The sequence below is a fragment of the Buteo buteo genome, chromosome 4 (genome assembly GCF_964188355.1).
Source record: "Buteo buteo chromosome 4, bButBut1.hap1.1, whole genome shotgun sequence".
Taxonomy (NCBI): domain Eukaryota; kingdom Metazoa; phylum Chordata; class Aves; order Accipitriformes; family Accipitridae; genus Buteo; species Buteo buteo.
The window spans coordinates 26994752-27021948 of NC_134174.1; the positions used below are offsets into that span (position 1 = coordinate 26994752).

The 27197-nt window shown below is 46.5% G+C and overlaps 1 protein-coding gene across 15 annotated transcripts in view; it reads left to right on the forward strand.

The window, feature by feature from the left end:
• The first annotated feature begins 672 nt into the window (after positions 1-672).
• BRD4 (bromodomain containing 4) overlaps positions 673-27197 on the forward strand; it is a 74561-nt gene continuing 48036 nt past the window's right edge. For 5 of the 15 annotated variants that reach the window (XM_075025262.1, XM_075025260.1, XM_075025261.1 and 2 more), the window contains exons 1-2: positions 673-830; positions 20185-20278. Coding sequence is in view for 4 of the 15 variants with exons in the window: in XM_075025252.1 (XP_074881353.1) it covers positions 17228-17264; positions 20185-20278 (131 nt within the window). In the remaining 11 variants the exon portion in view is untranslated. Of the gene's footprint in view, positions 831-1688; positions 1766-12400; positions 12622-16893; positions 17004-17093; positions 17265-17893; positions 18029-20184; positions 20279-27197 lie in introns of those variants that run through there. The other 10 variants (XR_012650061.1, XM_075025265.1, XM_075025251.1 and 7 more) reach the window with 7 other exon arrangements.

The window sequence follows — 27197 nt, forward strand, 5'->3', positions numbered from 1 at the left end:
TATCTGCGCCCCCAAAAGGTTGTTTTTTGCCAAAAAAAAACTTGCCACCCCAAAAAAGGGATTTTTTTCAAAACCCCCTTATTTGCCCCACAAAAAGTTTTTTCCCAAACTCCCTTATTTGCCCCCCAAAAGTGGATTTTTTTGCCAACAAACCTTATTTGCCGCCCCCCAAAGTTTTTTGTTTTGCAAAACCCCCTTATTTGCCTCCCAAAAAGTTTTTTTCCAAAAAAACCCTTTTTCGCCCCCCGAAGTCCCGCAGCGGGCGGGTTTAGAGGCTGACGGAGGCGATTCATTCCTGCACCGAGCTCTGCCCTGGTCTCAGCCCCCCCAGCGCAGGGACGGACCGTGGTGCCGGGACGCGGCCGGTGATGGGGGGGGGGGGGGGGGCGGGCGGGGAAGTCTGTCTTGTGTCGTCCCTCCCCTCGCTTCTCTGCGTCACGCTGCGTCACGCCCCGCATCACCCAGCGCGTGACGTCCCCCGGCGCGCCCGCGCGCGGGGTGGGGAGGCGGGGGGCGGGGCTGGGCTCCTCTCGGCTCGGCGGCGGGGCGGGGCGGGCTGCGCCGTGACGTCAGGCGCAGCGCGGTGAGGTCAGTGCGGCGCCGCTGCCGGACCCGCTGCCCCTCGGTGCCCGTCTCCCCCTCCCCTTCCCCCCGCCGCGGCCGCCTTCTCCCCCCCCTCCCCTTCCCCCTTTCCCCTTCCCTCTTCCTTCTCCTCCTTCCCCCGCCGCCGCCGCCGCGCCGGGGACGCCTCCCCCGTCCCTCAGGGGCCCCGCGGGAGCCGGCGGGAGGGCGGCTCGTCCGGGCCGGCCCCCTCCCGCTGACCGCCTGAGGTAAGACCCCCCCGCCGGGGCGGCGGGTGCCGGGGCCGGGAGGGGAGGGGGCGTTGGCGGGGAGAGGGGGGTGCCGGGATTCACCAACGCCTCGTACGTCGCTCCGCCGGCGTAACCCGCATTGCGTAATGCGGCCGCTGCGTCAGGGAGGGCCCTTTACGTAAACTGCGGCGCGGAACCCGCCCGGTCGTAGTGGTGGTGGTGGTTTAGGGTTTGGTCGGTTGGGGTTTTGGGTTGGGTTTTTTTGTTGTTTTGCCTTTTTTTTTTTTTTTTTCTTCTGGAGGCCCCCTGCTGCGCAAACGGCGTAAGGCGGAGGTGCGGGACCGCCGTTAGCGTAGCGGCGGTCACGCGCCGGCTGCGTAGGCCGCTGCGCAAAGCGGCGGGAGGGGAGCGGGGGGGGGGGGCGGGAGTTCTTCGCGCCGTACGCACTTTGCGCAATCGCCGGCCGGGCTGTTTGGTAGGGGGGAAGCGCGGCCCCGCCGCCGGTACGAGGGGAGGGGAGGGGGAGCAGGGGGCAGAGGGGGGGCGGGGGTGTCGCTCGGTTCGGCGGGCAGCGCCCTCCCGCCTGCGCTCGTTGGGTTACGCCGCTCGCGTAAGTGCGGCGCGGAGCTACGGCGTTTGCGTACGGGGGAAGGTGGGAACGGCGTAACCCGCGCGGCGGCGGCGCCCCCGTCCCGTCCCGCTACGCCGTTAGCGTAGGTCGGGGGGGGGGGGGGCGCGTGTGGGGTGTGTGCGTGAATTGCGCCGTTGTCGTAGGGTCGGTACGGGGCGGGTTACGCCGTTGGCGGGCCGGTACGCAGAGTGCGTGCGGTGGGGCGGGGCGGGGCGGGCGGCGCGGGGGCACTTCCTGCCGCCGCCATTTTGTCGGCGGACGGGAGGAGGAAGCGGCGGCTCCTGCGCGGAGGCAGCGGCCAGGCCCGGCCCCGCGGCCCGCGGTAAGTGACGCCGTCTCCGCCTTCCCCCGCCTCACTCCTCACCCGGGGGACCCTCACCGGACCGGGTAGGACCGGACCGGGCCCAGCGAGGCGGGAAGAGGTTGAGGTTGGGGGGGAGGAGCGGGCTCCCGCCGCGCCGTTAGGCCTAGGCCGCCCGCTCGCCCGCCCCCTCCCTGGCCCTGGAGCCAGGCCCGGCGGCCGCTGGCTTGGAGCTGAGGTTGGGGAGGGGGGAACCGGAGGGACAGCGAGGACGATCGGAACCGGGGAGCTGAAGCAGGTTGGGCCCGGAGCGGGGTGTGCGTGTGCCCGCCGGCCCGGTGCCCTTGGCGGGATGGGGGGGGGGGGGGATGTTGGTCGGTCGGTGGTGCCTTGCCGAGAAGCCCTGAGGTACCGAGCCGCCCGCCCGCCGCTTCCCCGCCATAACACCCGCTCCACGGTCGTTCAGCCGGTCCTTGGGCGCCTTTTGAGCTTTTCACAGGACGATTTGCTTGCCTGGTCTTCAGCTGGCGCTGCTGGTGGGTTTCTTTACGTTTTCAAGCTGAATTTGCCCTTTTTTCGAAGTTGTTTTCTACTTTTGTAGGAGTTGTTTGGAAATTATAAAGCTGGAGGGCTCAGCACTGGGAGAAGGGAAACTCTTGAGCCGCTCTCCTGCGTTTTTGGGCACCGTGTTGGGTGGGAAGGGGAAAACCTCGGTGCTGTTGGAATCCGAAGCCGGCAGGGGAGCAACTGCTCTTTCCCCGGGGATTTTGTGGGTGAAATGCTGGAGGAGCGAGGTCTGTTCACACCATCACTCGGTTCCTGCGCTTGTTTGATGCAGTAATTAGCCGCTGGCGTGAAAGTGAAGGAAGGCTCTTCCTGCTTGTTTCGAATGCACGTTGGCCTTAAGAGATACAGCTTCACAGGGCTAATTAACAGCAGGGAGTAAAAGAATGTTTGTTAGAAACTCGGGCTGCTCTCACATTCATTAAGGAGTGCATCCTTATATCCCCCTCACCCCCAGTACTTTTTTCCCTGGCTGCTTTTTATTTTCACCATTGCCTTTCAAACTTAAAAAAACATACAAATAGTTTTTACTCTGAATAAGGTTAAAGCTTCCCCGCTCTCTTTAGCAGGAGTTTTCCCACAAAAACTCCTAAAAGCCCTGTTATTCTTTGGATATGTACCGTGTACTCCCATCAAACAGTTCGCAGTGTGGTTTTAAGAATAAACATAGGCAGCGCCGTTGCTGGTAGGGATGTACGTTATAACGTGAAGAATTAAGCTGGTAATTAAGTCAGTAACGAGTTTGTGTTGCCCGGTAGCTTTACAGGGCAGCAAAGGCCCCCCCCCCGCCCCTCGGTTGTGTGAGATGCCCCGGGGCTGTCGCTTTGCTGAGCTTGGATTATTGGCTTCTGGTTTTTGTATCTGCATCGTCCGTCAAAGTTTTGGGGTCGTCTGAGCAACTCAAAACACTCGCCGTAGTTTTATGGAGGTTTGGTTTTACCTGTTTGTGGCACAGCGACTTCAGGTTAAGCTTAACTGCTCTATTTAAGCTCTGTTTAAGCTTGTCGTGGCAAAGTTTAGCTCGATTTAGGCAAGAAAATGAACCAAAGTGCTTTGGGCAACCGAAATATTGAAGATTACAACCCTGCAAACACTTAAAAGGCTGCTGTAACTTTAGTGCATAAGTAATTCATCTTCGGTGGGATTATCACCAACAAGTGTTTGCAGAGATTAATGTAAATTGAATTTGCATTACTACGAGTTTCTAGTATTCAGTTTAAGGCTGTGTGGGTTAAAGGTGGCCCTTGGCCGTTTCCTGGTGTTACACGAGGGCCCCTTCGTGTTATAAAACATGAGGTAGAAGAAAATATTTGAATTCTCCACACCTGAACTTGAGGAACTGTGATAGCGACTGTAAATAAATGTGATGTACGGGGGGGAGGGGGAACACCACCCGCATGAGGCCGGTTGTTCCCACACGGCCTCTAATCTTTGCACCTTGGCAGAGGACGGGATTACTCATGTAAAAGTAGTAAAACACGATTTTCCTGACGATTTTATTCCCCTCCAACTACATTAATTAAAGCTGAATAACTGTTGTTGCTGCATTATCTGATGATACTCAGAGTGTGACTGCGGTGGAGGTGACCAGCTATTAGCTAAATTACCGCAGGCAGCAAAGCCATCATCGTTAGTGTAAATCCCGTTTCTGTTTTAAGAGGAAATGGGGATTGTGCTTCGGTTGGAGAGCGGTGCGGGTAGGAATCGATCTCACCCCAGCAAACGACCTGCTGGTTGCTCCAGTGCTTCTAATTACTTTTTATTAAGTTATTTTCAGTTTTCCGCACTTCGGTCGAGGGGAGCTGTAATTGAATGTACGTAATCAAACGCCCCTCGTTACGATTTCTTGATATTTTGGAACAATTTCTCCAAAGTAAACTTTATGGTCTGGTAATTATCTACTGGCAAACAGTGTTTGGACCGAGTTCAGGAATGTAAACCATTTATTTGCAGGAAGGTATTTTACCTTAACCCCGCACAAAATCCCGAGTATTCCGCCGAGAAGGAACCCAGGTGCAGCTCTGCCAGTGAAAACGGGGTGAAATCTGTGAGATTTGAGTCGGCGCTAACGCGTAATGTCAGCGTTCCCTGGATCTGGCGGTGAACGGGGAGGATAAAGGCACATCCTGGCCGTGTTACTTTGCCATTCGTAGTGATGGATGATGTTTTGTGAAATAATATTTCCTCCTTGTTACAGCAGCGGGGTCATTGCGAGCATTGCCTTCCTAAATATAGAAGGGGCACAAGAATAGGACGGCATCTTGTTTTGGGAGATAGCAGCGGGTGGATCACTGTAACCTGACCGCGTCTGCTTGGGAGGGTTCTATAAAGCCTAAATATCCCTGGAAAGCGGTGGATAAGGGATGTTAACGTGCGCAGGGAAGGAAGAACAACCAATGGTGGCTGTTAGGAGGGGTTTCGTATTGCCTCCTGGCTTGTTGCACGCTTGTCTGTGTTAAATTCTAGGATGAATTGCATCTCGGCTTCGACCAAAACAGTGAGCGGGAAAGAAATCTGTCCCCGATACTGCTGGAGGAAGGGTCTGAGTCCAGGTTTTAATCTGGTTTTTGAGCTTTCTTGCTATGAAAAGAAGGAAAACGACGTCTCTATAAGCTTACAAGGGAATTGGTAGGGTTTTTTTGGGGTGTAATTGAATAATAGGCATTTTAAAGCTCTCTAACATCTAAATCCAAAAGCTTTTGGAGAAATATTGGCAGGGTTACTGGGGTTTTTTTGGGTGAGGATTAGTGCGATTCAAAGAGCGGCTCTGCAGAGCGGATGTGAAAGGGGAAGCTGCCCAGCGGAGCCAGGGAATCCCAACACAGGGAGCTCGCGTGCCGCTTCTGAATCCACCTCCCTCTCTGGGTTAAGTCCCCTGGCTGATTCAGTCTTGGTTATTTCAAAGCAGAATATCAAAATAACTTTCCTTAGCCAGGGTTAAGAAGACCCGGTTGTATACAAGCCGTGAAGGAGTTGTCGTCTTGCTCTAAAACTTCCAGAACCGAGCTACGGATAACTCGCAACAGTGGAAAAAGGACTGGAATTCTGCTGGACCGACACATAAATTAATTGATGCCGTATTGGATCAGCGACGTGGAAGGGTGAAGGGTTTATCGCATGCCGCTTGTGCTGCCGAAGCTCCTGTCAAGCGAGCTGGGATGTTTTGGTGTTGGTTTGTAATAAAAACCCCGGTTTTAGTTTCAAGCGAGCACTCTGCAACCTCTTGTTTTTATTAAATAGCTCAAAAGGGTTTGATAGTCATTAAATATCGGTTTGGAGAAAATACTGAGAGTTCATTTTAGGTTGAGAGCAAAAGTTAAATTCCAGCGCAGGGCTTTTCTGCTCTGATTTCTCCGAGCGGCAGCACCTCTGGGAACTTCGGTGGTATTTGGGGAAGGTGTCGAAAAACCAGCGTCGTGTTTCTCTCTGCTTCGATGACCGACAGGATTAAGAGCGTTTTTCATCCACTACATACTTGCGGTTGTCTTAATTCACCTCTCCTGCCATACAGTGGACACCTCCACGCAGGGAAGGCTCTGTTGGGATACGATGTTTCCTGTACGGATCCAAATATCGCTTGGAGAGCATCAAGGGAAAGGTGTCGGGATGGGGGAAGGATGCGAAATACCTCGAAGTGAGGCTGAAATTCCCAGCTGAGAACTGGGGAGGAGGACCCAAACCCGCAGAAACCCAAAACTCTTCCTTTTTAGGCACATTTCATCCCTCTTTCTTGATACTTTCGAGCTTTTCCTGCAGGAACTTTGTGCTGTGTGTTGCCTTCATCTGGAATTGAAGGAAAACGGGGAGTTTTTGTCCACAATTATTGAGACCAAAGTATTTGGGAAGTGCCAGTGTGTGTTTGAGGAGCAAAACTTGCCTCCTGGGTTTTTTTAATCCCTATTTTAATGGGAAAAAGCAGCTTTGTTACCTTTCCCAGTATTTTGGGGAGGGGGAGTATTGTCCCTTAGTTAACCGTTAGTGTCTGTGTTGCCGCTCGTTACTGCGAGCGGGAGGAGAGTTACTAATTATAACTTTGCCAGAAGGCTCGGGATAGTCCTGCCCTGACTCTCGCTCTGAGGCGATGGCAAAGCCTGAAAGAGGAGGGAGATGGCACGGATCCAGAGAAATATAAAACAGCCTTAAAAAAAAAAAAAAAAAACAAACCACCCGAAAACAGGAACTGTTCAGTAGCGACGAGGACTTGGGCAAACATCCTGAAACCAGAAACTCCGTGAGCGATAGCCCGGAAGTGGGAAGTCATGAATTGGTTTGAAATTTGAGAGATTTAATGTTGGTTTGTTGCCTTCCGAAGAAATATTCCTGATTTAGGAAAGGGAGGGAGCTGAGGGCATGTGAGGTTTGTCTCCTTTGTTAGTCAAGGTTTAGCCTAAATGCTGATTTTTGTTCAATTAAGTTGTTGTTATAACAACATTTCAAGCCTAATGAAGCTTTGCAAGCTTTTAGTGCAGTTCAGGAATGTTCCCGTAATGACAATATCAAACCTGCAAGTTAAAAAAATATATGCTTTTAAGACAAAATACCCCAAAACCTGGTGTCATGGGGGAAATAAAGGGGTCTTGAAGCCTGCAAAGCAGATGTGGTCCAGCTGCCGAGCAAAGGAAGTTTCCTGGGACAGGTCTGTGTTCCTCGGTTGCAAATTATTTTGCTTTTTTCATATTACTTTTAATGGACTGTCTGGGTGTGCTGCGGGTTTCCCATGGCAAATCAGCTAAAAATCAGGTAAACCTGAGATTTCAGCAAACTGTTGAAAACTAGACTTTGGGGTGGTTTTCCTCCCAGAACTAGAGGTGGCTGGCAAGTAGCACATCTTGGACTTATCAAAAAATATATATGAATGTGGCAGAATTAGTGAGTAGCAGAAGGGTCGTTGAAATACCTTGGATTTTATTCTGACTGGACTGACGTGAACTTGCCATGCAACTTCTGGGGGAGTTGTTGGAGCAAAACTGCGTTTACTCGACTTAAAAATTGGTTTATTTGACTTACAAAGCATAAAGTTGTGCTTTAGTCGCGTGCCTCCTTGTTAGCGCTGATGGATTATTAGGCTTAGCGAGCTGCGAGGGGGTCAGACGGGTGCAGAGCAGCACTAACAAAGCGGTTTGTGTTTTATTTGAATGGGCGCTGAATTAAATTAAAATTTGAGATTTATAGGTCAGGTTTTGCCTTACTTGTGTGATAAGCAGCGCACTTAAATCTGAATAATGTTAAATGAATACACGCATAATTAAGCAATTATATGTTTAAACGAACCTGGGTACTTCAGCAATTAAATAGTCTTTTACAGTATCATGTCAGCTTAATTTAATTATTGTCTGCCAGCATGTTGGCTTTAATAACCGAGATACGAAAGAAAAACAAGCTTGGAAACTTAAATTATGTCATACCTGCTAATTAAAATAACGTTTAAAACTTATTTGAGCCATTCTGAGTTGATTTATCCCAGAGATTTGCGGCGCGCTTGGAGCGATCAGCCAGCAGGGTTACAGATTATTTAAAGAATAATCCTTAAGTTTATAATAAATTAATTATAGGAAATGAGGTGCAATAAATGAGCTATTTAACGAGCTGTAATCTTGCGGACTGTCGAAATGTTTGCGATTCACTGTTGGGTTTTTTTCCCCCCATCAGTAGCAGCTGCTTCTGGAGAGGCAAATCCTTGCGGTAAAAATAAATGGTAACAAGACTGGAGAAGTAGGAAGGATGCTAGGAAAAAAAATGGAATATTTGAGGTGGTTTTGCAGCTTATTTTCTACAATGTGAGCAAAAGGATCTGCTGTTTGGCTCAGGAATGTGCAGTTTGATTTATTTTTTTTAATAAAACCTGTGTTTATAGAGATGCTCAGCCCACAGATGTTGGTGCTCAAGTATATTCTTACCACAAGACTGAACCAGAGTTGGGGCTCTGTAGGGAAGGAGTTTGCAGGTGACCTGTGCTGCCACTGGTGAGCTGTGGTCTCTTGGGGAAGTTTTGGGTTAAAAACAAGTGGAAGTGGTGCAGAGCAGGCGTTGCTTTTTATCCTTTTCTGCTTGCTGGAGTCACGAGCGCAACTTGTTTCATCTTTGGGTAGATCTCAACTTTAGGTAAGATCAGTTGAACCCTAAAAATACTTCATTTTAGTGAAATATAGGCAATCTTACCCCAGGGGTGGTGTCTGCCTGCTCCACAGCAAATCTGTGCGTCACTATTTGTGTCAACAAATGTTATCGCTGGAGAACTGGGATTGTTCCTCCCCCAGACCAAGCTGGGGTGTAGGAACTGGGATACCGAAGGGTGTTTCCCCGCTCTAAAGCGTCTCCTCTTGCTCTGGGCTTTCTTGGCAGTAACCTGCTGTTTTCCCTCCTGCTCAAAAACATCTGCGCAGCCACGTGGGGAGCTATATTTTTATTTTTTATCCTTCACTGAGGGGTTATTTTGGGCTGGGAGGAGAGTGGGGCAGCCAGGTGGCACCACAGCCGGATGAATAACTGCATCTTTTTTCAGACCAGCAAGGAGAAAGTTTGTTTTCACCTTGTTTTGGGTTTATGCAATTTTCCTTGGTAAAAAAAAAAAAAGATGCCTAGGATGTGTTTGCTGCATAGGGAACCTGTCTGTACATGGTAGGAGTCTTGGTTTATGGTCAAGATCCTCGGTTAATGGTTACAGGTCAGCTTTTGAATGCTTCTCCTTCCTTTTCCTCAGCTACACCCTCAAAGCTCTTTTGATACCTGGTTGGTCTTCCAGAGCAGCTGTGGGCTCCGTCATGCCAGAAAAGTAACCTTTAGTGGCCTAAAAACTTCTCAAAATAAGCGTGTTCATTATTTCTTTCTCTCTCCATAATTTCTGTTGCTGTAAGGTCTTCCTCCCTGTTTCTGGCAGCTACGGATGGAGCAGGGACGTGATCCAATGGGCACAGCTCTTCTTCCACGGTCTCCTGGTGGGTTGTAGGGGTGTGACACTGTGGTTTCACCTCCTTTGTGCTTGGCTCAAGTGGAGGTTTTTGGAGTCAGCTTTGACTTAAGCCCCATGGCCGCTTGTCCTGCGGGAAGGACTCTGCATGGAGTCGTTTTCCCTGGGACTATCCTCAACACGAAATTCCTTTTTCTGGGATATTTGTGCTGTGCCCATCCTCTCTTGAGCTGTATTTTCAATTTGCAAAGGCAGAGTGAAAAATTTAGGGTCTGTGTTGTTTTAATTGAATGCAGGGACAAAAACTCATCCAGGCTGGGTAGGTATGTTCGTATTTTGATGACTTCATGTTTTGGGTTGCATAGCTCCTTTTTTTCTGCATTTTTTACAGAGAACGTGCAGTGCAGCGAGTTAAAACATTAAGCAGGACCAACAAAGCCACGTTCCTGAAGCACCTTCCTTCTTGGAAAGTCATGAGACAGTTCGTAATCACCCAGTTGCCCTTTTTATGCTAATTTGATGAGCTGAAGAGGTATTAAAGTGAGAGGAATAGCCCTTAAAAAGTAATATCCTTGGGGCAGGAAGTTTTTCTCAGCTGAGTGGCAGTGACTGAAACCCTGGGAATTGGGACCAGCTGTGAGACGGGCTGGCTCTACTCAACTGATTTGCTCCTGAAACTTTTAAGCCCAGCTTAAAGCTCTGCGGTGCAAAATCCCTTTTACTCCGCGCCTGCACCCCTTACTTGCATAAGACTGGAGTGATGGGAAATAAGACCTGTGGGGTTGTCTTTGATAGATCATGACTAATTAATTAAATAGAAGATACTCAACAAAATTGTGTTGGGCTGCAGGCTTTCTGAAACCAGGACTAAATAACTGCTGTGAGACTGTCCTCATAGGTCCAGCTTTCCTGAGCTCAATGCACCTCTTCTGTGTTTTTTCCTAAACTACCTGAAAACAGTCATTCTTCATCTTTTATGTACAAGCTCTTGTTTTGGAAGAGGATAATTTGAAAGGAGTGTGATTTATAGGAGGTTTGTTTGGGTTTTTGGCTGGCAGGTCTTGATTGTCATTACAAAAAATACAGAAAACACTGAATTACTTGCCATGGTTTTTTTTGTTGGTTGTTTTTTGTTGTTTTTTTTTTTTTTAATGAGCTAGGTGCCGAGTAGCTACAGATCGGTCAGGAAATCTCTTCACTTACAACATCTCTGCTTTGGAAATACTTTGCCAGGCTGGTTTATCCGGTTATCCGACAGCTCCGAGGAAAGGCAGTTGCAGAGGCAGGGTGAGCTTGGGTCCTCCTGCAGAGCTGAACCTTGGAGGGTTATGATTAAATTCGCAGCAATTCTACTTTGAAAACATCCCAGCGTTGCAGCCCTGGCTCGCCAGCGAGCTGGCTGAGACATTAGCGTTGTAGCAAGGCTACAAATTAAATTAATCTTCTTATAAAAACTCTTTTGCCTCCTTTTCCTACTGACAAAGTCTTTTAAAGGCATCACATTTTGTATGTAAAACCTTGATTTTTGGAAGAATCAAGATTCGGGGTTTAATTTTAAAGTTTCTCTCGCAGAGTTGCTGATTAGGGTTGACAGTGGTCACGTTTAAAATCAAATGGTGAGCTCACATCTCCGTTCCTCTTGTTGAGAATCAGCTTTGCTGCCGTCCGACTCAACTGCACCCAAGAGGTGGAATGACCAGTTCCTTGTAATTTGGAGATGGTGCTGTAATGGGGATCTGTAACCACTGCCTGAAGGCTCCTCTGAACCCCAGCACGCTGCTCCTGTTAAATTTAAAACAAGTTTCTGCCTCAAAAGTAGGAACTTGGGCTTTTCCTGGTATCCCGTCGTTAATTACATGTGTGTATATGGTCTGTGGCATAGTAGGGATCGAGATTTATGCTCAAATTGTCTCTAAGTAGCTTTTTTTGGAAGGTGAAACTATGATCAATTCAATCCAGACAGCCCAGCTGCAGTTTTGGAGGGAGCTGGGTGTCTCAAGCAAGGTTTTCCCTGTACTCCTCTGGACTTGATGGGATCAAATGACTCTGCCCACTGCCAAGTAGGTGCTAATTTTCCACTTAAAGAAAGAAAATCAGAAGAAATCAATTTAAATCACTTGCCTTTAAATCACTTGACCTAAACCTTTGAGTCCTGATGCTCATGGCTCTCCCCTATATCTTATCACCTCCTAAGGGAGGAGGAAAAAATGCAGAGCAAGCTGTTGGTGATAATTTTCTTAAAATTAGTACGAAGAATACTCATTCCACCAAAGCTGATGCTGAAGTTAAAGGTTTCGGTGCCAGAGGCAGGTTCTTTGCCAGCACAAAAATCACCGTTGCTGTAAATTATTATCTTGGGTGGTATTATATTTGCTTTATAAAGTGTTTTTAATTCCTGTCTGATAGGTGTATCCCCATTTGCAAGATTTGGGTGATAAAACTCTCGTATTTGTCTACTGGAATAACAGCAGCAGGAACATCCTGGTAGCAAGATCTGAAACCCTCTGCCAAATTCTAAATATATTTTGGTTTTATGGTGCAAGCGGCAAAGCCGTGTCTTTATTACGTTGTCGAGCGTAGGCAAAGTCTCTTCTCAGAGTTCAGAGTTTAATACCGATGGGGGGAGGACGGGATTGGAGTGCAAATTGCTGGTCCAAAGGTTACCTGAGATGTTTGTGGTTGGGGTTGGTGGCGTTTTTTGGGGGGTTTTTTTGGAATGTGTAGATAGGTTTCGGCATTTCAGTGTACGCACCAACCCTGCTTGTAACACCCGAGCGACGTGAGCCCAAGTGCGCTCGATACTTGATGTCTTGCTCTGGTTTAGGGAGCTCAGGATTAATTTGGTGATGGGGAAAAGGGATGAACGCTAAAAATAGGGTTTGAGCTTCGCTGCTAGCTCAAAACTAAACGTCACTGTTATTTTTGATGTATTTAAGAAGACTTTATGCTGCTCCCAAACCCCCAGTGTGATCCTTTCCTACTGAATTGGGGTGTAATTAGCATTAATTCAGGAGGATAAAGAGTGAAAAGGGGAAAAATAAGATTTATTATGCTGTTGCTAGCAAAATTGAAGATCTGAACTGGTAAACTAAGACATCTCTGAGCACAAAGACGACAGAGCAGGGTCTGTTTGTAGAATAAAGGTAGCGAAGAGCCTTTTACTGCTTCTCCTTGCCTGCATTTAGGGCTGGATGCTGTTCTGGACAGAAGAATTCCCTGTAAAAACCATATCAGGTTACAAGAAAAACAAGATTGCCGCTTATTCCTGCCATTGAGTCGGAGACGACATATTTACAGATGGGACTGACCTTGTGCCTGTTGACGGATGTTTGTTTGCAGAGCTGCTGATCGCTCTTCTAGTCCGAGGGGAAAATTCCAACTGTTTGCAGAGCCCGAGGAGAAAAAGGTGAATTTTCAGAGCACTTTGGTGTCCTCTTGACACCCTTTTTAAGGTACAGGCAGCAGAGAGGGATATATGGTTACTAGGCAGGGTGTTTGGAGTGGTTTTTTGGGGCTATCTTCTTTTTTAGAGCCGTGCAACTGCATAAGCGTTAGTAAAATAGGTCTTTGCTTAACAGATACTATTCTTAACGGGACCCAGAATGACTTCTAGGTCTTAGATGTGATCTAATGTTGTCCTCCTCTGAGCCTAGCAGCTTTGCTTTGAACTGGTTTAACTGTCCTGCTGGTTTTAATACATTCTTTTCTATGGCTCAGGACACATTTAACCAGTTAAGGGCACTGCATTTTTCACATTTTAAAGATGTTTTTGGTTTGCCTTCTCTTTTTTTTATTGGCTATTTTTTGGTCTGACCTTGGCTTGTCCTTTCTTACCTCAGCTTCCAGTTAAGTTTCTCTGGGAAAGGCGGCTATTTGGGAGCCCTGTGTTCTTGCAGACTATTGATAGCACCTGAAAAATGCGATGCTGAGCAGTTGTGATCTCTCGGTATCTACAGACGTGGGCTGAAGAGGAACGTGAATTCAGCTAGAGCTGCAGGGCAAAGCATAGTTGTTATTGCAAGGCTGACGCCAAAAGGTTTGGAGCCCAAAATGTGCTTCTAAAAAAGCCTAGCCTAAAGGTGAGATTATTTTAGACTCGGCATTTGAACATAGGATAGTAATCCTTATGGTCAACCTGACTTTTTTAGAAGGAAATTGTCTTTTAGATGTGTATTTTAAGCCTGGATATTGATAAAATACGCTGAGGCATCCTTCAAGAGCTTAGGTTCAAGGTTCAACTGTTTTCTCTTAAAACTAAGCTCAAGGAGGTCGATCCCTCTCCGTGGATTAATGATTTATTAGGAGACTCAAGGTAGGAATGCGCAGGAGCTTGTAGCGGAGGAAGATCCATCTGGTTACACCTATGTCTTTTCAGTGCACTTGAAAAATAGGGTAGCAAAAGGGGCAAATGATCTTGCTGATCGCAAAAAAAACCACCAGAAAAGGGCCAAGGAGGAACTTTTTAGTGGTAGAGAGATGATGAACAGGCAGTGACTTAAAAGTTTAAGTCCCTAGTAAAGACTGGGGTCTTTAATGATTTTGAATAATAAGTGTTCCAGAGTGTGTTTTGGAAGTGTGGAGGACAGATTTTTGAGAGTTTGCTCTCTTTCTTTACTGGAGATGGGGTGGTAGGTGTTTGATGTGCTACCGTTTGCCACTTCTCCTTCTCTCTCCTTATCTCTTGTCACCAGAATGGAGGTGGCCTTTCTCACCTGCTTGGTGGCTCTTCAGAAGCCCATTGACTTGTTCCATGCCACTAAGACATTGCTTTATGAACCCCAAACTGTCCTGATATTCCACCCTGGAATATTCCCGGTGTTTGTTCGGGCAGTTAGAAGATCAGACTGGTCCGTGGAGGCGGTGCTGTGGTCGAACCAAGACCTGCAGAAACTGAGCTTGAGATATTGGGGAGGTTTCTGATGTTCTTCAGCACAGTTAGTGTGAGCTCAGGGCTTTTGCCACGCGATGTCCGAGTTGTCTGACCTCACCTACGAGCTAATTTAGGCTGAAATGAGTAATTTACTCTGTGGTAAGGATTAGCAGGAACATCTCAGGGCCAAGTAATCTTCTTTTCCTGCAACTCTGAGCATACCCAGGAGGACGTGTCCTTCCCCACCTCTCTGGAGAAAGCTTATTTTATTGTTGGCAACAGTGATTTACAAGTGAGTTTGGGTTGCTTGTTAGCCTGACGATTTTCTAAAAATCCCTGTTTAATTTGCAAGGACCTTGGAGCTGTCTGCAGCCCCAGCTCTCCTCTAACTATGCTTGTGCTTGGGGCACGCTGACCCTGAAGTGGATCACTGAGTTTTCTTCTCCACTGAGTTGCTCACTCCCATTTTAATTTAAGTGGGAGTAGAAACATGCTCTCCATGTTACGCTGACCGACTTGTCCGGGCGTTAGTCACGCTACCAGCACCGCAGCCTCTTGCTGCATGAAATGTCTTCCCTCCTGGATAAGTGTTGATGTTGGTGTTGATTGCTCTGGCTATAAACTCTTGAATTAATTTTTACATGGTTTATAAAAATGTGGTGGCTTCATATGCTCAACTCTGTCGAGAATTGTTGGTAGCAAATTATCAATTAATGGATTTAAAGTTGGCTTTTCTGGCTGCAGCCTCATGCTAAAGATAGCTTCTGGTTGTGGGTGAGTGCACCGAGGGAGAGAAGGAGGAGAAAGTCCCACTCCTCTAACAGCTCCATATCAGACTTGTTCTAATAACAGAACTAGCAGCTGTTAATACTTTCTAAACTTGTGATTTTTCAGGTCTCTCAAGGTGCTCTCTGCAATTAAGAGAAAGGAAACAGCTAATTTCTGGGATTGGTTAGACTGAGAGTCTCTTGACCAGACAGAAATTTGAATATAAAACCATCCCTCTGCCCTTTTGATGCAATACTTCTAGAGTATTTGCATCTGCTTTTCCTTTCGCAGCTTTGTTTTACCTTCTTAATCCTTGAAAGTAAAGAGTTGACATTGCAGTTGGGTCGTTTTGGACTCTGAGCCTCGTACTGGGAGTCCAGACCGTGTTTTCAAGGTGCAGCATGACTGTACGCAGGATAAAATAACCTGTTTGGGGAGTGCACGAGGAATCAAGTTGCTTTCAGGTGTCTTTGAAAGACCCTGTGGCCAAGTTCTGGGTTGAAGCTCATTGCTGACATTGGGCACTGCTGGCATAAGTGCCCTTAAAATACAAACACGTGCGGGACTCCTGGTGCACTGAGCTGCTCAGACGAGACTGAGGCTTGATGTTTGAGATGTGTTGGCTTTGCTTTTTAATTGTGTTGTTTGCTTGTTCATCAGAAATTTTTCAAGATATATTTGTGACTTCCACTTTGCGGTTGGGACTCAAGTGCTTTGAAGATCCCAGACCGATTGCCTGGGGCCCTGAATTGATCTTAGATAAACTTTTGCTATTTTCTGAGCCCTTTGGTAGCAGCAATATTAAAACAAATTCAAGAACGAGGGTGCTTGGAGGGAGGTGGGGTCTGATTTGGCTTGGGGGAGGATGGTTCTTGGGGCACAAACCCTTCTCAGATACAGACTGCTTAATTCTGAAGGTAAAACCTCGTCAACCTGCAGCTCCTGGCCACGAAACACCTTGTGACTTTCTCCATCCCTGTGGCTTAATTGCACTTTGATCTGCGGATCTCTGTTTGTAGCTGGATACTCAGCTTCTCTTACTGCTAATTAAAGGATTTGAGGCTAAATTGGTCTTGTTGGAAAACTCTTTCCAGGCTACAGAGCCCTAATATGTGCTTGCAGCATGTAGCTGGTTGATGACCTGAACTAAATCTCATACCTAGCATGTTTAAGCAGTTTACTCTCTATTAAATTGATGTTATTAATTTTAAATTATGCTTCTGCTGGACAGGATGGGGTGAAGTTTGTTCCGTTTGCCTCAAGAATGAGAAATTTAGTCTCTGCTTTTGCAAAAACTTCAAGTATCTGTATATAACGTGCTGGAAGAGTGGGGAAAATCTGATACCGGGGCTAGGTCATGCGCACATTCAAATGGGGATTTACCTATGGAGGAAACTATGGAGTACTAAAATCAGGAGAAATTTAAGCAAAGCAATTTCTGAAAATGTATTTTACGTGATGTTTCCCACTTATTTAAAATGGAATTCTTGGCTTCATATATTGGATTTGCCTTGTATGGCGTACTGGATATCTGTATTTGCCTGACATGGATGAAAATACCTGTTGTTTCATCTGTAATGACCTACTACATTGCCTATATGACCAAACCCATTGATTTTTGAGTAGGTTCTGCTGGGTTTAACAACAGTTTTAACTTCACTGTTGACTCTGGTTGTGGGCTATTGCTTATCCGTGTCCTCCCCTCCCTTAAATACCAGAAGCCCTCCACTCCGGAAGCAAACCAGTTTGAGCAAATAACGTGGTCACATTTGTCCTCGTTTCCTGTTGGTTTTGTTAAAATAGCTGATTTTTCTCTACATTTTCTTGCTTTAAAATCAGAGCATCTTTTGCAGAGGTATTAAGGTTCTCCTGCTGTAGAAAATTGCGATTTTTGCCCTCAAATGAAAAGGCTGCTGGTGTTTGGGGCTAGCAGTGGAGTATTGCCTTGAGTGCAACTGGGGTTTTTTTGGCAGCTATTCAATATTATGCAGGTCTGAGTATTATAGAACAGAAATTATAGGCACAATTTGGTGCACGTTTACTCCTCTTTAGGCTTTATCCAGGCAGGGATTTGTTTAAATGCTTAAGAAGTGCTTAGTGCTGGTGTCTGATGAAGGCCTGTGAATGCAGGAGGAGTCTTGAGAACTAGGGTAAGGAGGAGGAAAACCTTTCCTGGTATTCAAAACACCAGTAACTCCCTATTTTATTTTATTATCTGTTGTTTTGCTTGCTCTTCCTAGGAAAAGCCTTAGCCTCAGCCCGGGTTGCCTGTGCAGCCCTTGGTAAGCCATATCCACCATACGGACTTGGACTTTGGATCATCAAAATAACATTCCTTGGATCGCATCCGGGTCTGCGGCCGCAGTTGGATTGGATGCTGGTGTGGAAATTGAGATATCCGGGTGAATCAGGTACTAGAAGTGCTTGGGTTTTGTTTCTCTGACCACAAAACAACATGAGAGCGGCTCTCCTGGACTGCGATGGCAATGTTTTTAGTTAAATCCTCTGTGTTTCCTTCTGTGTTGCTTCTCTGGTTGGTGTTTACAGGGTTTATGAAAGCAAACGGAGAGATAAGGCTGCTTTCAAGTTGTGCAATCAGATGGCGCCTGCGCACGCTTGTATCTTTATTGGTGCAGTGGCTGGTTTTGGTACAGAACAGCCTGGTTGTGGAGTAAAAAAAGGAGCAAAAAGTGGTATATTGAGCAAAAATGGGTTTTATTTTCTTTGAAGTCAACTCTTGTCGTTCAGTCAGTATCCGGGACCAATTCAGCAGTGACTCTATGAACAAACTATCTCGTACTAAAGCTTTCAGATTCAATTTCTGGATCAAATTCAGTATTTTCCTTTCCTTTGTGGTGTTGGGAAGTGTCACTCGGTTGTCACTTCTGATTCGAGTGTCAAACTTAGGGTGTTATTAAAGGAGCGCCGAATTTGAAATTGGACTTTCGATATAAACCACAACTATTAAGGGGGGGGGGGGGGGATGGCTACATGTGAGAAGTTGGGAAACATTAATTAATAGAAAAATCTGTTTTGGAAGTGTCTGAGCCTCCAGAGCGAGGCTCGTTAGGTGGATGAATTAATTCACATCTGGAGGGCTGAGATATCTGGGTGCCAGCAGCGAGTCTCTGAAGATAAAGCACATGGCTGCAAGCTGAGAAAATGTATAGAGGAGGTATGTATGTATATATAAAACTGAAATTCAGCTTTCCACTGTGTTATGGCAGAGCTGCACAGGCTGTCGTGGCTCTTAGGAAATCAGAGGGTGCTTGCCAGAAGAAATCAATGACCGCTGGGCTACGTGGTGCTTCCTGGAGCAGTTTTCTGTGCTCGCACAAGGATTTGGAGCTGACATGACCTTGGAATTTATTTTGTTACAATTATCACAAATCGAGATGCGTATTTTCCTGGACATGTATGACTGTTCTCTGTTTTGGGTGGGTTTCCCCCATCCGGTTTGCTGGGAAACTGGGGTTTTAATACTAATTTATACGCACTTTGAAATCCTAGCAGGGGATCTTGCTGGTAGAGCATTGCTTGTGTGTTAGCGGTGGCTTGGGGTGAGCAAAATCCAACTGCAGCACCTGGAAAATATTTTGTCTTGTGACTGTTTTCAACTGAATTGTGTTTTTGTCCTAGAGCTGGACGAACCCCATAGAGCACAACTTTTGTTTGCTCCAACAGCCTTCATGGAGATAAGATTTCCCAGGCAAAATAAGCGTTTTTGGCAAGGTGTCTGCTCTCGGTGTCGATTTTTTTGGCAGTTGTGGAGTCGGGTGGCCTTGTGCATCAAGCCAGGGCTGATCTGTTGCACGGTGGTGAGATGTTGAAGCCTGGGATGTCTCTTGGTGGTGACCTCCTGGCATTCATGGAGCATGTCTGTTAATGGCAATAGTTGTGAAACAGCAATGCTGACAGAATTAGGGGGGTTTTAAGTTTATAATCACTAAAAAGAACCAGAAGTGGCCAGAACAGACCATAAATTGTATCAGAAAACGTAGCTAGGCAGAAGCACGCAGCACTGCTGGGTGTTTCAAGCTCTTGGTGGATTTACCTGCCTGCAGGGAACTGCTAGGTCATCTCTGAGAAGAAATAGTGTTGTGAGTATTTAATGAGCTCGTTTAGCCTGGGTGCAGGGTTTAGTACATGTTTTATCCTTCAGGCTGCTTTCGTGTCCACCTTCCTCCAGGGTGGGCTTTGTTAGGAAGCTGAACCAGCAGCAAACACTGAGTAAAGAGTGAGTATCAGCTTAACCTCTGAAAAACCAGCACTAAAATGTCAATTAAAACCTGGCAGTAATTGCTGTGGTGTGACAAAGCCCTGAGCAACCTGTTTGAACTTCTGAAGTCAGTCCTGCTGTGAGCAGGAGACCTCCAGACATCTCTTTCAACCTTCCGTATTTCTCACCCGAGGGCAAGTGAGTCTTGCTTTGACTTAGCTAAATTTTCCACGCCTGCTTGCTAGGGATAAGCTTAAAGTTAGTCAGAGCTGTTAATCTGGTCCTTTGGCCTCTCGAGTTTAAATTCTACGTGCTGAATTCCCTTGGCTGGGGTAAGAAGCGTTGCATCTCCCTTATCCCTTACTGTCTATCCTGCCCCTGAAAATGGAATTAAAGATTAGTTTTAAATAGTTTGTTTATTGGCTCTGATATAAGGCGAGCTGGCTCTGGAAGTGTGATGGGTATTTCACGAGTGCAAGTGATGTTAAAAAGGCATTGGTTGTGGTTATGGTCATCCTCCTAGAGATAGTCTTTGCGGTAGAAGCTTAAATCTCATGTTCAGTACTTTTTTAGTAATTTCTGTGAAAAGCCGGAGCGTGAGCCATTGCTGTTCTTGCTTTGGGGCTGTGGGTGGGTTTGAGACCTTTTGTAAGCTGCTAAGCCAGGCTTTGACATGCCTAAAGCTAGGCAGCAGTCCCAGGCATTGGGTTAAACCCGGGTCTTGCAACCAGCTTAAACAACTGGAAGGGACTTTCTGGGCTGGAAAGAGCTTTTTGAGGTTTGGGGAAAGAACACAAGGGAACAGACCTGTGCTTGTTGAAGCTCTCAAAAAGAGGTGTATTGGGTTGGTTAGCTCAAATTAAATAACTTTTCTCAGAATATTTAAATTCCAAAGCTTTGGATGATGGTCTGGACTGTTGTCTTGGATCCCTTCACCCTTCCACATCTGCATTGCAATGCTTTTCATCGTTAAAGGTTCCTGGTTTTCTGACTTGTATGTATTGTTTCCTGCAAATAAAAATAGAAATCTGGAGAACAAAAAGGCAAGGGATAGAAGTTAGTGATGTTTTTGGCTGTAATTATGAATTAACGTGCGTTTCTTTTCCTTACAGATCTTTCTTTCAATAGTAGCTTCAAAAATGAAGGTCAGAGGGTTCAGCTGGTGAAAAAGAACCGAACACCTCGAAGGGTCAACTCTGATTTCAGGTAATTATCCTGAATTTTACTCCTATGCTGATAAGTGCATGATTTGTGGGGTACAGCTCATTTCCAGCATTTGGGGGCAGTAATTTCTCTTTTGGGGGTGTCACTGGAGAGAAGGTGAATTAATTACGGCCGGGGATGAGCTGCACCTGTTGCCTTTGAGTGCTTTGAATTGAGTAAATCTCATACGAGCTGTGGCGAATGCAGCCCTGGATTTGCCGGATTTATTGATAGGCGTTTGCTGGTGCGAGTGAGTAAAGAGCGTGTTACGTGAACCTTCAGCGTCATTAAGGCTGGATCAAATTTGATTGTCCTGATACTTTATTAGATGCAGAATTTATATCTGCTTTACCAAGGAAGCTGATTCCAGTAGGGAAAATAAAAGGCAGAAACAGCAGAGAGCTGAGGTGAGAGTGCAAGATCAGGGAGAAGCTTCACACGTGTGAAATAATTCCGGGTTTTCTGTATCTTGGTGTATTTCTCTGGTATTTAAGAATATTAGACACAAGGTTTTTTGCTGTCTTTCATGTACCTGTACAGCTCTATCTCTCATACCTCTCGGCCAATGCTTTGAGTGAGCCCTGGTGGTCTCCCCATGGCTGCCACCAAGTCCAAATTTGGCCACTTTCTGCTCAGTTGGGTGGTTTTAGGAGCCAGCTTCCATCTTGGATGCCTGTCAGGCAGCACTGTGCAGAGCTGCCTTCTCCTGGGGGTTTGTATTTAACCCAGCTCAGGAAAACAGGACACAACTGTGATGTTTTTTGGTGTCTCGACCCAGAACTTGCTCTTCTAAGTGTGTTTTCTTTCTGGTAGTTTGCCCTAAAAGACTTGGTAATAAATTGGGAAAATCACCCCAAATACACAGCTATTGTTTTTTCATGGCTTCATCTTCAAAAGTATTTGGTTGGCTTTGTGACACCTGAATATTTTGGCAAGATTGGAGATTCATTATCTATAATAATAATAATAAATCTCCAAGGTGTGTATGGTTACAGACAGCCCAGGCATGATGAGTGATTGGTTTTCTGAAGTCTCGGGTGGGAAAGGCTGTATGTTAAATATCCAGCTGCTCTAGGAATATCTTGACCTCAGAGAATTTCTTGTTAGTGGACAGCAAGAAACAAAATTGGGGGGGAAAAACCCTTCATCTTTCCAGGAAAAGAGCAGTTCTTGCAAGTATTAGGCTGGAGTAGAGAGTGGGCATCAGATCTTTTTTGTTCTCAAACTGCAAGGGTGGACATAGCCTCACGCTCAGGTCACACCTATAGGAAGCTTAAATTTGGCACCGTAGTTTAAAACCGATAGTAGAATGGGTAAAAAAAGGACACTTTTCTGACTTGGAATAGATAAACTTCTCTTCAACAACTTTTCTGAGTTTTGTAGTCATCTACACCCAGGTTCTACCATCTTTTCCATCCACCTTGGTGCGCCGGGTGCTCTGGGGATTGATGGAATTGAGTTTGGGATAACGATGTTGGGTGCCACTGTCTTGAAATAGATAATTGGGGGAATCCTCAGACTTGATAAGATACGAAGATAACCGACAGCCAGCTAGTTTAGACTTTACTCATGGGGCAGCTTTACTCATGGGTGAGACATGCCGATGTGTGAATCCATATCCTCTGGCACCATCCGTCTGCCGTAACAGGAGCTGGTGGCAGTTTGCGATGTGCCAGCAGGTGAGGACGCGGTGCCAAGCTTGGACAGTGTCGTAGAGCAGTGGTGGGATCTTATGTTCACACCTCTAGATCTTGGAGTGTTAGACCAAGGGTCTGTCACTTGGTGGTGGTGGGAATGTCTCCATTGATCCCACTGGATGTGAACGCTTTAGGGTTGTGGTGGGTTGAACTTGGTTTGACACTAGGTGCCCACCCAGCCGCTCACTCCCCCTCCTCAACTGAATGGGGTGGGGGCGGAGAAAAAATAGGATGAAAGGCTCGTGGGTTGAGCTAAGGACAGGGAGATCACTCGGCAGTTACTGTCACAGGCAAAACAGATTCAACTTGGGGAAATAAATTTGTTGCTAATCAAAGGTCAGAGTAGGATAATGAGAAATAAAACCAAATCTTAAAACACCTTCCCCGCACCTCTCCCTTCTTCCCAGGCTCAACTTCACTCCCAATTTCTCTGCCTCCTCCCCCCCACAGTGGCACAGAGGGACAGGGAATGGGCGTTGGGGTCAGTTCATCACACATGGTCTCTGCTGCTCTTTCATCCGCACCCTCTTCCCCTGCTCCAGCATGGGGTCCCTCCCATGGGAGACAGTCTTCCACAAACTTCTCCAACGTGGGTCCTTCGCACAGGCTGCAGTTCTTTACAAACTGCTCCAGCGTGGGTCCCCCACGGGGTCACAGCTTCCTTCAGGGCACATCCACCTGCTCTGTGGGTCTTCTCTGTGCAGTGGGTCCTCCGTGGGCTGCCGGGCGGGCGACCTGCTCCACCGTGGACCTCTGCAGGCTGCCGGGCGGGCGACCTGCTCCACCGTGGACCTCGTAGGTGAGGACATGGTGCCAAGCTTGCAGGAGGTTGGGTTGGCGATGGACTTGGATGGTGTTGTAGAGCAGTAGTGGGACCTTAAATTCACACCTCAAATTCACACCTCTAGGTCTTGGACAGAGGACCTGTCACTCAGCGCTGGGGCATCTCCGTTGATCCCCCTGTTTAGGGTTAAGGCGGTGATTCTTCATCCCTTAAGTCTAGCTTAACATTTGATAGTGAGTAGTTCTGGTATAAATCACCCTTTACAAATGTTTTTTGGTTTCTGGGATCATTCATTTTTTCAGCAGAAATGGATCTTGCCCAGAGTTATCTTGGAAGCTGCACGTGGGTGCAAAGAGGATCTATTTGAGTTGTAAACTAAAATACATAACTGTGCTGAGCCAGGGATGAAAGCCGATAAAATATTCACTGAGAATTTTCTGTGGCTCAAAAACTGCCTTAAAACTGGGAGGCTGAACCAAACACAAGCTACTTGAAATTTCAAGTAACTTACATGCCAGCTTATACACCTGATGTCCTTGAACATCTGCAGAAAAATGATGTATAAAACCCTAACACTGCATAAAACCACCTCTGGGTGTCTCGTGCTGCTTAATATGTCCAGCCTCACTTTCTAATCAATACGTTTGTAATCATACTGTAAGATAGTAATCAGTAAAAATTAATTACTCTCTGCTCTTTGAAATATGGCAAAATCTTTACAGCGTAGGTGGTTTCTGTGGCAGAGACTTGTTTGCTGTTAAGCAGGTGGGAGTTGTAGTGCAAAAACACGTGGGGCTATGGCTATTTAAGCTCTTGTATCAGGTGTATAAAGCTGCTCAGATTCCACTTCAGTGTTATCTTTTTTTCCTTCAAGCCATAGAAAAATGAGCCTAGAAATAGCTGCTCCCCCCAAAAATAGTGGGAACAACAAAATAAATTGATTTTTTTCTTGCTGTCCTAGCTGTGTAGACATCCTGAAAAGCAGAGAAGCCCCATGGTTTAGGGCACAAGAATAAATAAAAACTCTTCTGCCGTGGAAACCTGCTGTATTTAGGGCACAGAGCAGACTGAAGCAATCACAGAATTCAATGTTTGACTCCCAAACATATCCCCTGGGGCATGAAAAGGCACCAGTGGAGCGAAAACGAGCTGGGAAGTGCTGGGATAACATCCGCATGGATTTGGGGGGTGAGGGGAGAGCCGGCACAGGTAGCTGCGGAGGTCAGCGTCCCCGTCAGCACGGGAGCGAGGATTAGGGATGCTGATAACTGCTGCTGGCAGCATGAGGGTTGGACCGGATCCAGACGATGCTGTCTGGCCGGTGGCGTGAATGCCGGCGCTCCCCAGCTGCCGAAATCGGTCAGATGGAAAAGTAAATCCCCTTTGCGTTTCCCCACTGACACAGATTGTGCTGTTAAAACGAAGCGGTGAATGCGAATTAATGACAAGCGGGTTTTTCTTTAGAGCTGAGGGGCAGTTGGACTACGAAGGGTCACAACAGATACCAAATAGCCACTATAAGCTGCGAACTGAGGATTTCATGGTCCCCTTTCTGCAGGAAATGGTTAAAAGATGAAGTAGAAATCCAAATGCAAATTGCTCAGAGGTGGGAAGTGATGCTGTGGGGTAAGGGTTGCAAATTCTCTTCCTCTGCATGTAAATAAATTCACTTGCAGCAGCAGCAAAGTCATTCCTGCGCTGGAAACTGCACCAGCAGGTCAGGTAGGGATAAAGAAATATAAAGTGCGAAGCTGAGCAGTTGCACGACTGATCTGAGGGAGTTTCTGTAAGAGCCTGGTGAGAATGTGGTCACGCTACAGAGCAGCTCAAGCTTTTGACCTCGGATTTCACGGGGTGAAACGTCCCGTTTCTTGCAGAAATTGCTGCTAAACAGCGATAGCGTCGAGGTCTGCAGGGTCGCTGTGTCCCATACAACTTGTGGAAGGGTTTGTGGTAGGCGCCCAACAACTCAACCTTCGGATCTCGTGTGGTATCTTAGAGATATTTTAGTTTTTAGATATTCTGTATCCTGTCTTGGAATTCTTGTGCTGTTTCATTAAATGGTTTCAAGAAGAAATAGCTCTGGAACTGTGAGGGAAATGAGAGCTGGAGCTGTGTGGCTACAGCAAAGTGGAAGGAGGAAAAGAAAAAAAGGCAAGCATAAAGTTTACATATTTATTAATTGGTATTTAAACAACAGCACCTATTTCTATACCTTAATATGTAAAGAGAGATACCGAGATGGGATTTCTCCTTTTATATACCGAAATCTGTGCAACTTGGGACGTCTTTTTTGGATGAATCACACTAAAAAAAACCAACCACACTAGCTGTGGATGTCTGATTTGGGGTAAAATACTTCTTGTCCTAAATCTGGTCTGTGGTCAGGTTTGGATGGAGACTCTATCCTGTGGATTTGATTAGTCCACTGCAGCATCCACTGTGTTTTAATGTCACCGTAGATGTTTCTGAAGTGGCCACTCTTGTGTTGTGAGTATCTGGCTGGAGAAAAGGATCTTCTTCACCCTTGTGTCTGGGAATTTGGGGGCTAGATGTCTTGGATAAATCAATCTGATTTAACTCAGTGGCATGTAAGATGGATACAGAAGAGGTCTGGACTGCTTGAAAATCCACAGCACTACAGAAACACTCCTCAATGCCTTTTTTTTTTTTTTTTTTAAGGAAAACTTACATGCTGCTGTATAATCCCAGTAGCTAAATCCTGAAATATTCAATTAATACGGCATAAATTTGCTCCCAACAGCAGCTTTGATGCAAAAGGTGGGTTGTTGTGTTTTTTTTTTTCTTGGTATCCCACTGCGTGTTGTGTGAAAGTCCCCAGCTTGGTCCAGCATCTCACAGAAAATTAATCCATCTGCACTACAACACCCACCGGCTTTATTTTCCCCCAAAATAACAGCAGCAATGGGGGAGAGGGAGCAAATCGCTGATAAGAAGTTATGCTTGGTCTTGGTTATGCTCTCCATGTGAGCATTGTGGACTAAGGTCAAACTCTGCACCCTCCTCATTTGGTTTTTCCTATCCATTCCTAAATGCTATTAACGATGCTGGATGGAAATGAGTTTCCCATTCAGTCTCTAACTAATAAAAGATATTTTGGATGGTGTGGTTCTTCCCTGTGGCCACGTGCAGGTAATTTCTGCTGACTGATGATGCTTTGTGTGTCCTGCAGCCTGGACTTGGAAAACACAGAGATAAAACAGATTGAAACCTGGATTATGGGAACAGCCGCTGCCTCGGCATCCATCCACGGCATTATCCCCATTTCATGCTTAAAATGATGCTGCCAGGCTTTACCAAAGATAGCTTGCTGGGAGTTGTTAGTGGAGGCAAGAGGATTAAGTCGTTTAATAAAAAAAAATTAAGTTTTTATTAAAAGGATAACTCCTTTTTCCTTTATCCTATTAAAAACTGTTTTCCAGTACAGACGACACACTGCCACCGCCTTATTTTCCAACTAATTAATCTCTGCTGCTCGTGTGTAAATACATTGATATCAAAAAACCTTCCCTGCTTTGGGTCTTTCCAACTTTCCCTTCATTACACCACCATCATTGCCTGTGTGGAAGCAGTAATTCTTAATTCTGGAATTCTGGGTGATCCTGGAGGACTCCAGTCCCTGTTTCCACGTGTTAATGGGGTTAATTAGCATCTCCTTAAAGCATAATAGGGACTCTAGGGGAAAAGAGGCACGTGCCAGCCCTAATCCATCTCCAGGAATGTTTTATGAGGCTTCTTTATAGTGTGTACACAGGTCTTTGTTGCTGTCAGCCTGGGACAGACAGACGGACAACCCCTTTGCTTTGTCTTTCTCTCTGGGAGGTTTCCCAGCCTGCTCCCTCAGAAAAGGAGGATGCGCTGACCTCTCGCTGGTTTATCCCCCGGGATTTTTGAGTGTAGGTCGCTGGTAGCGCACAGGAGGCAAAGCCGCTCTTCCCGGGATGCTCGTGGTTGCGACACGTTATCCTCATGCCGCTGTTGAGCAGCATCATCAGCCACTGAGTTTTGGGGACAGGGAAAATACATTTCATCCACCCTGTGGGAATTTGGGGTGGGAATTTTCCCCTCGCCTGGGTTTTCTGGCTCAGGTTGTGGCTTTGAGATGCCGCTGCTGAAATCAAGGACTGTGGGAACTTGTATAAAGGAGAGGAGGAGAGAGAAACTTTTTGAGTTGGGTTTTAAACATTGTTTTAAACTGATACTAAGCAGGCCTTGAGGAGCAAATACTACTCTTCAATTCAGTCCTCTCCCATATTCATCGTGCTATATGTACACAAACAAAAATAACCCTAATATCACGGGAGCTGGAAGCAGCCTGCTTCTTGGGCATTTTCAGATGCAGCTTTCAGTGGCAAGGTGGCTTTGTTGGAAAATTATTCCCGCAGGGAGTGGCACATGCTGGGCTGGATGCTGGGAAGGC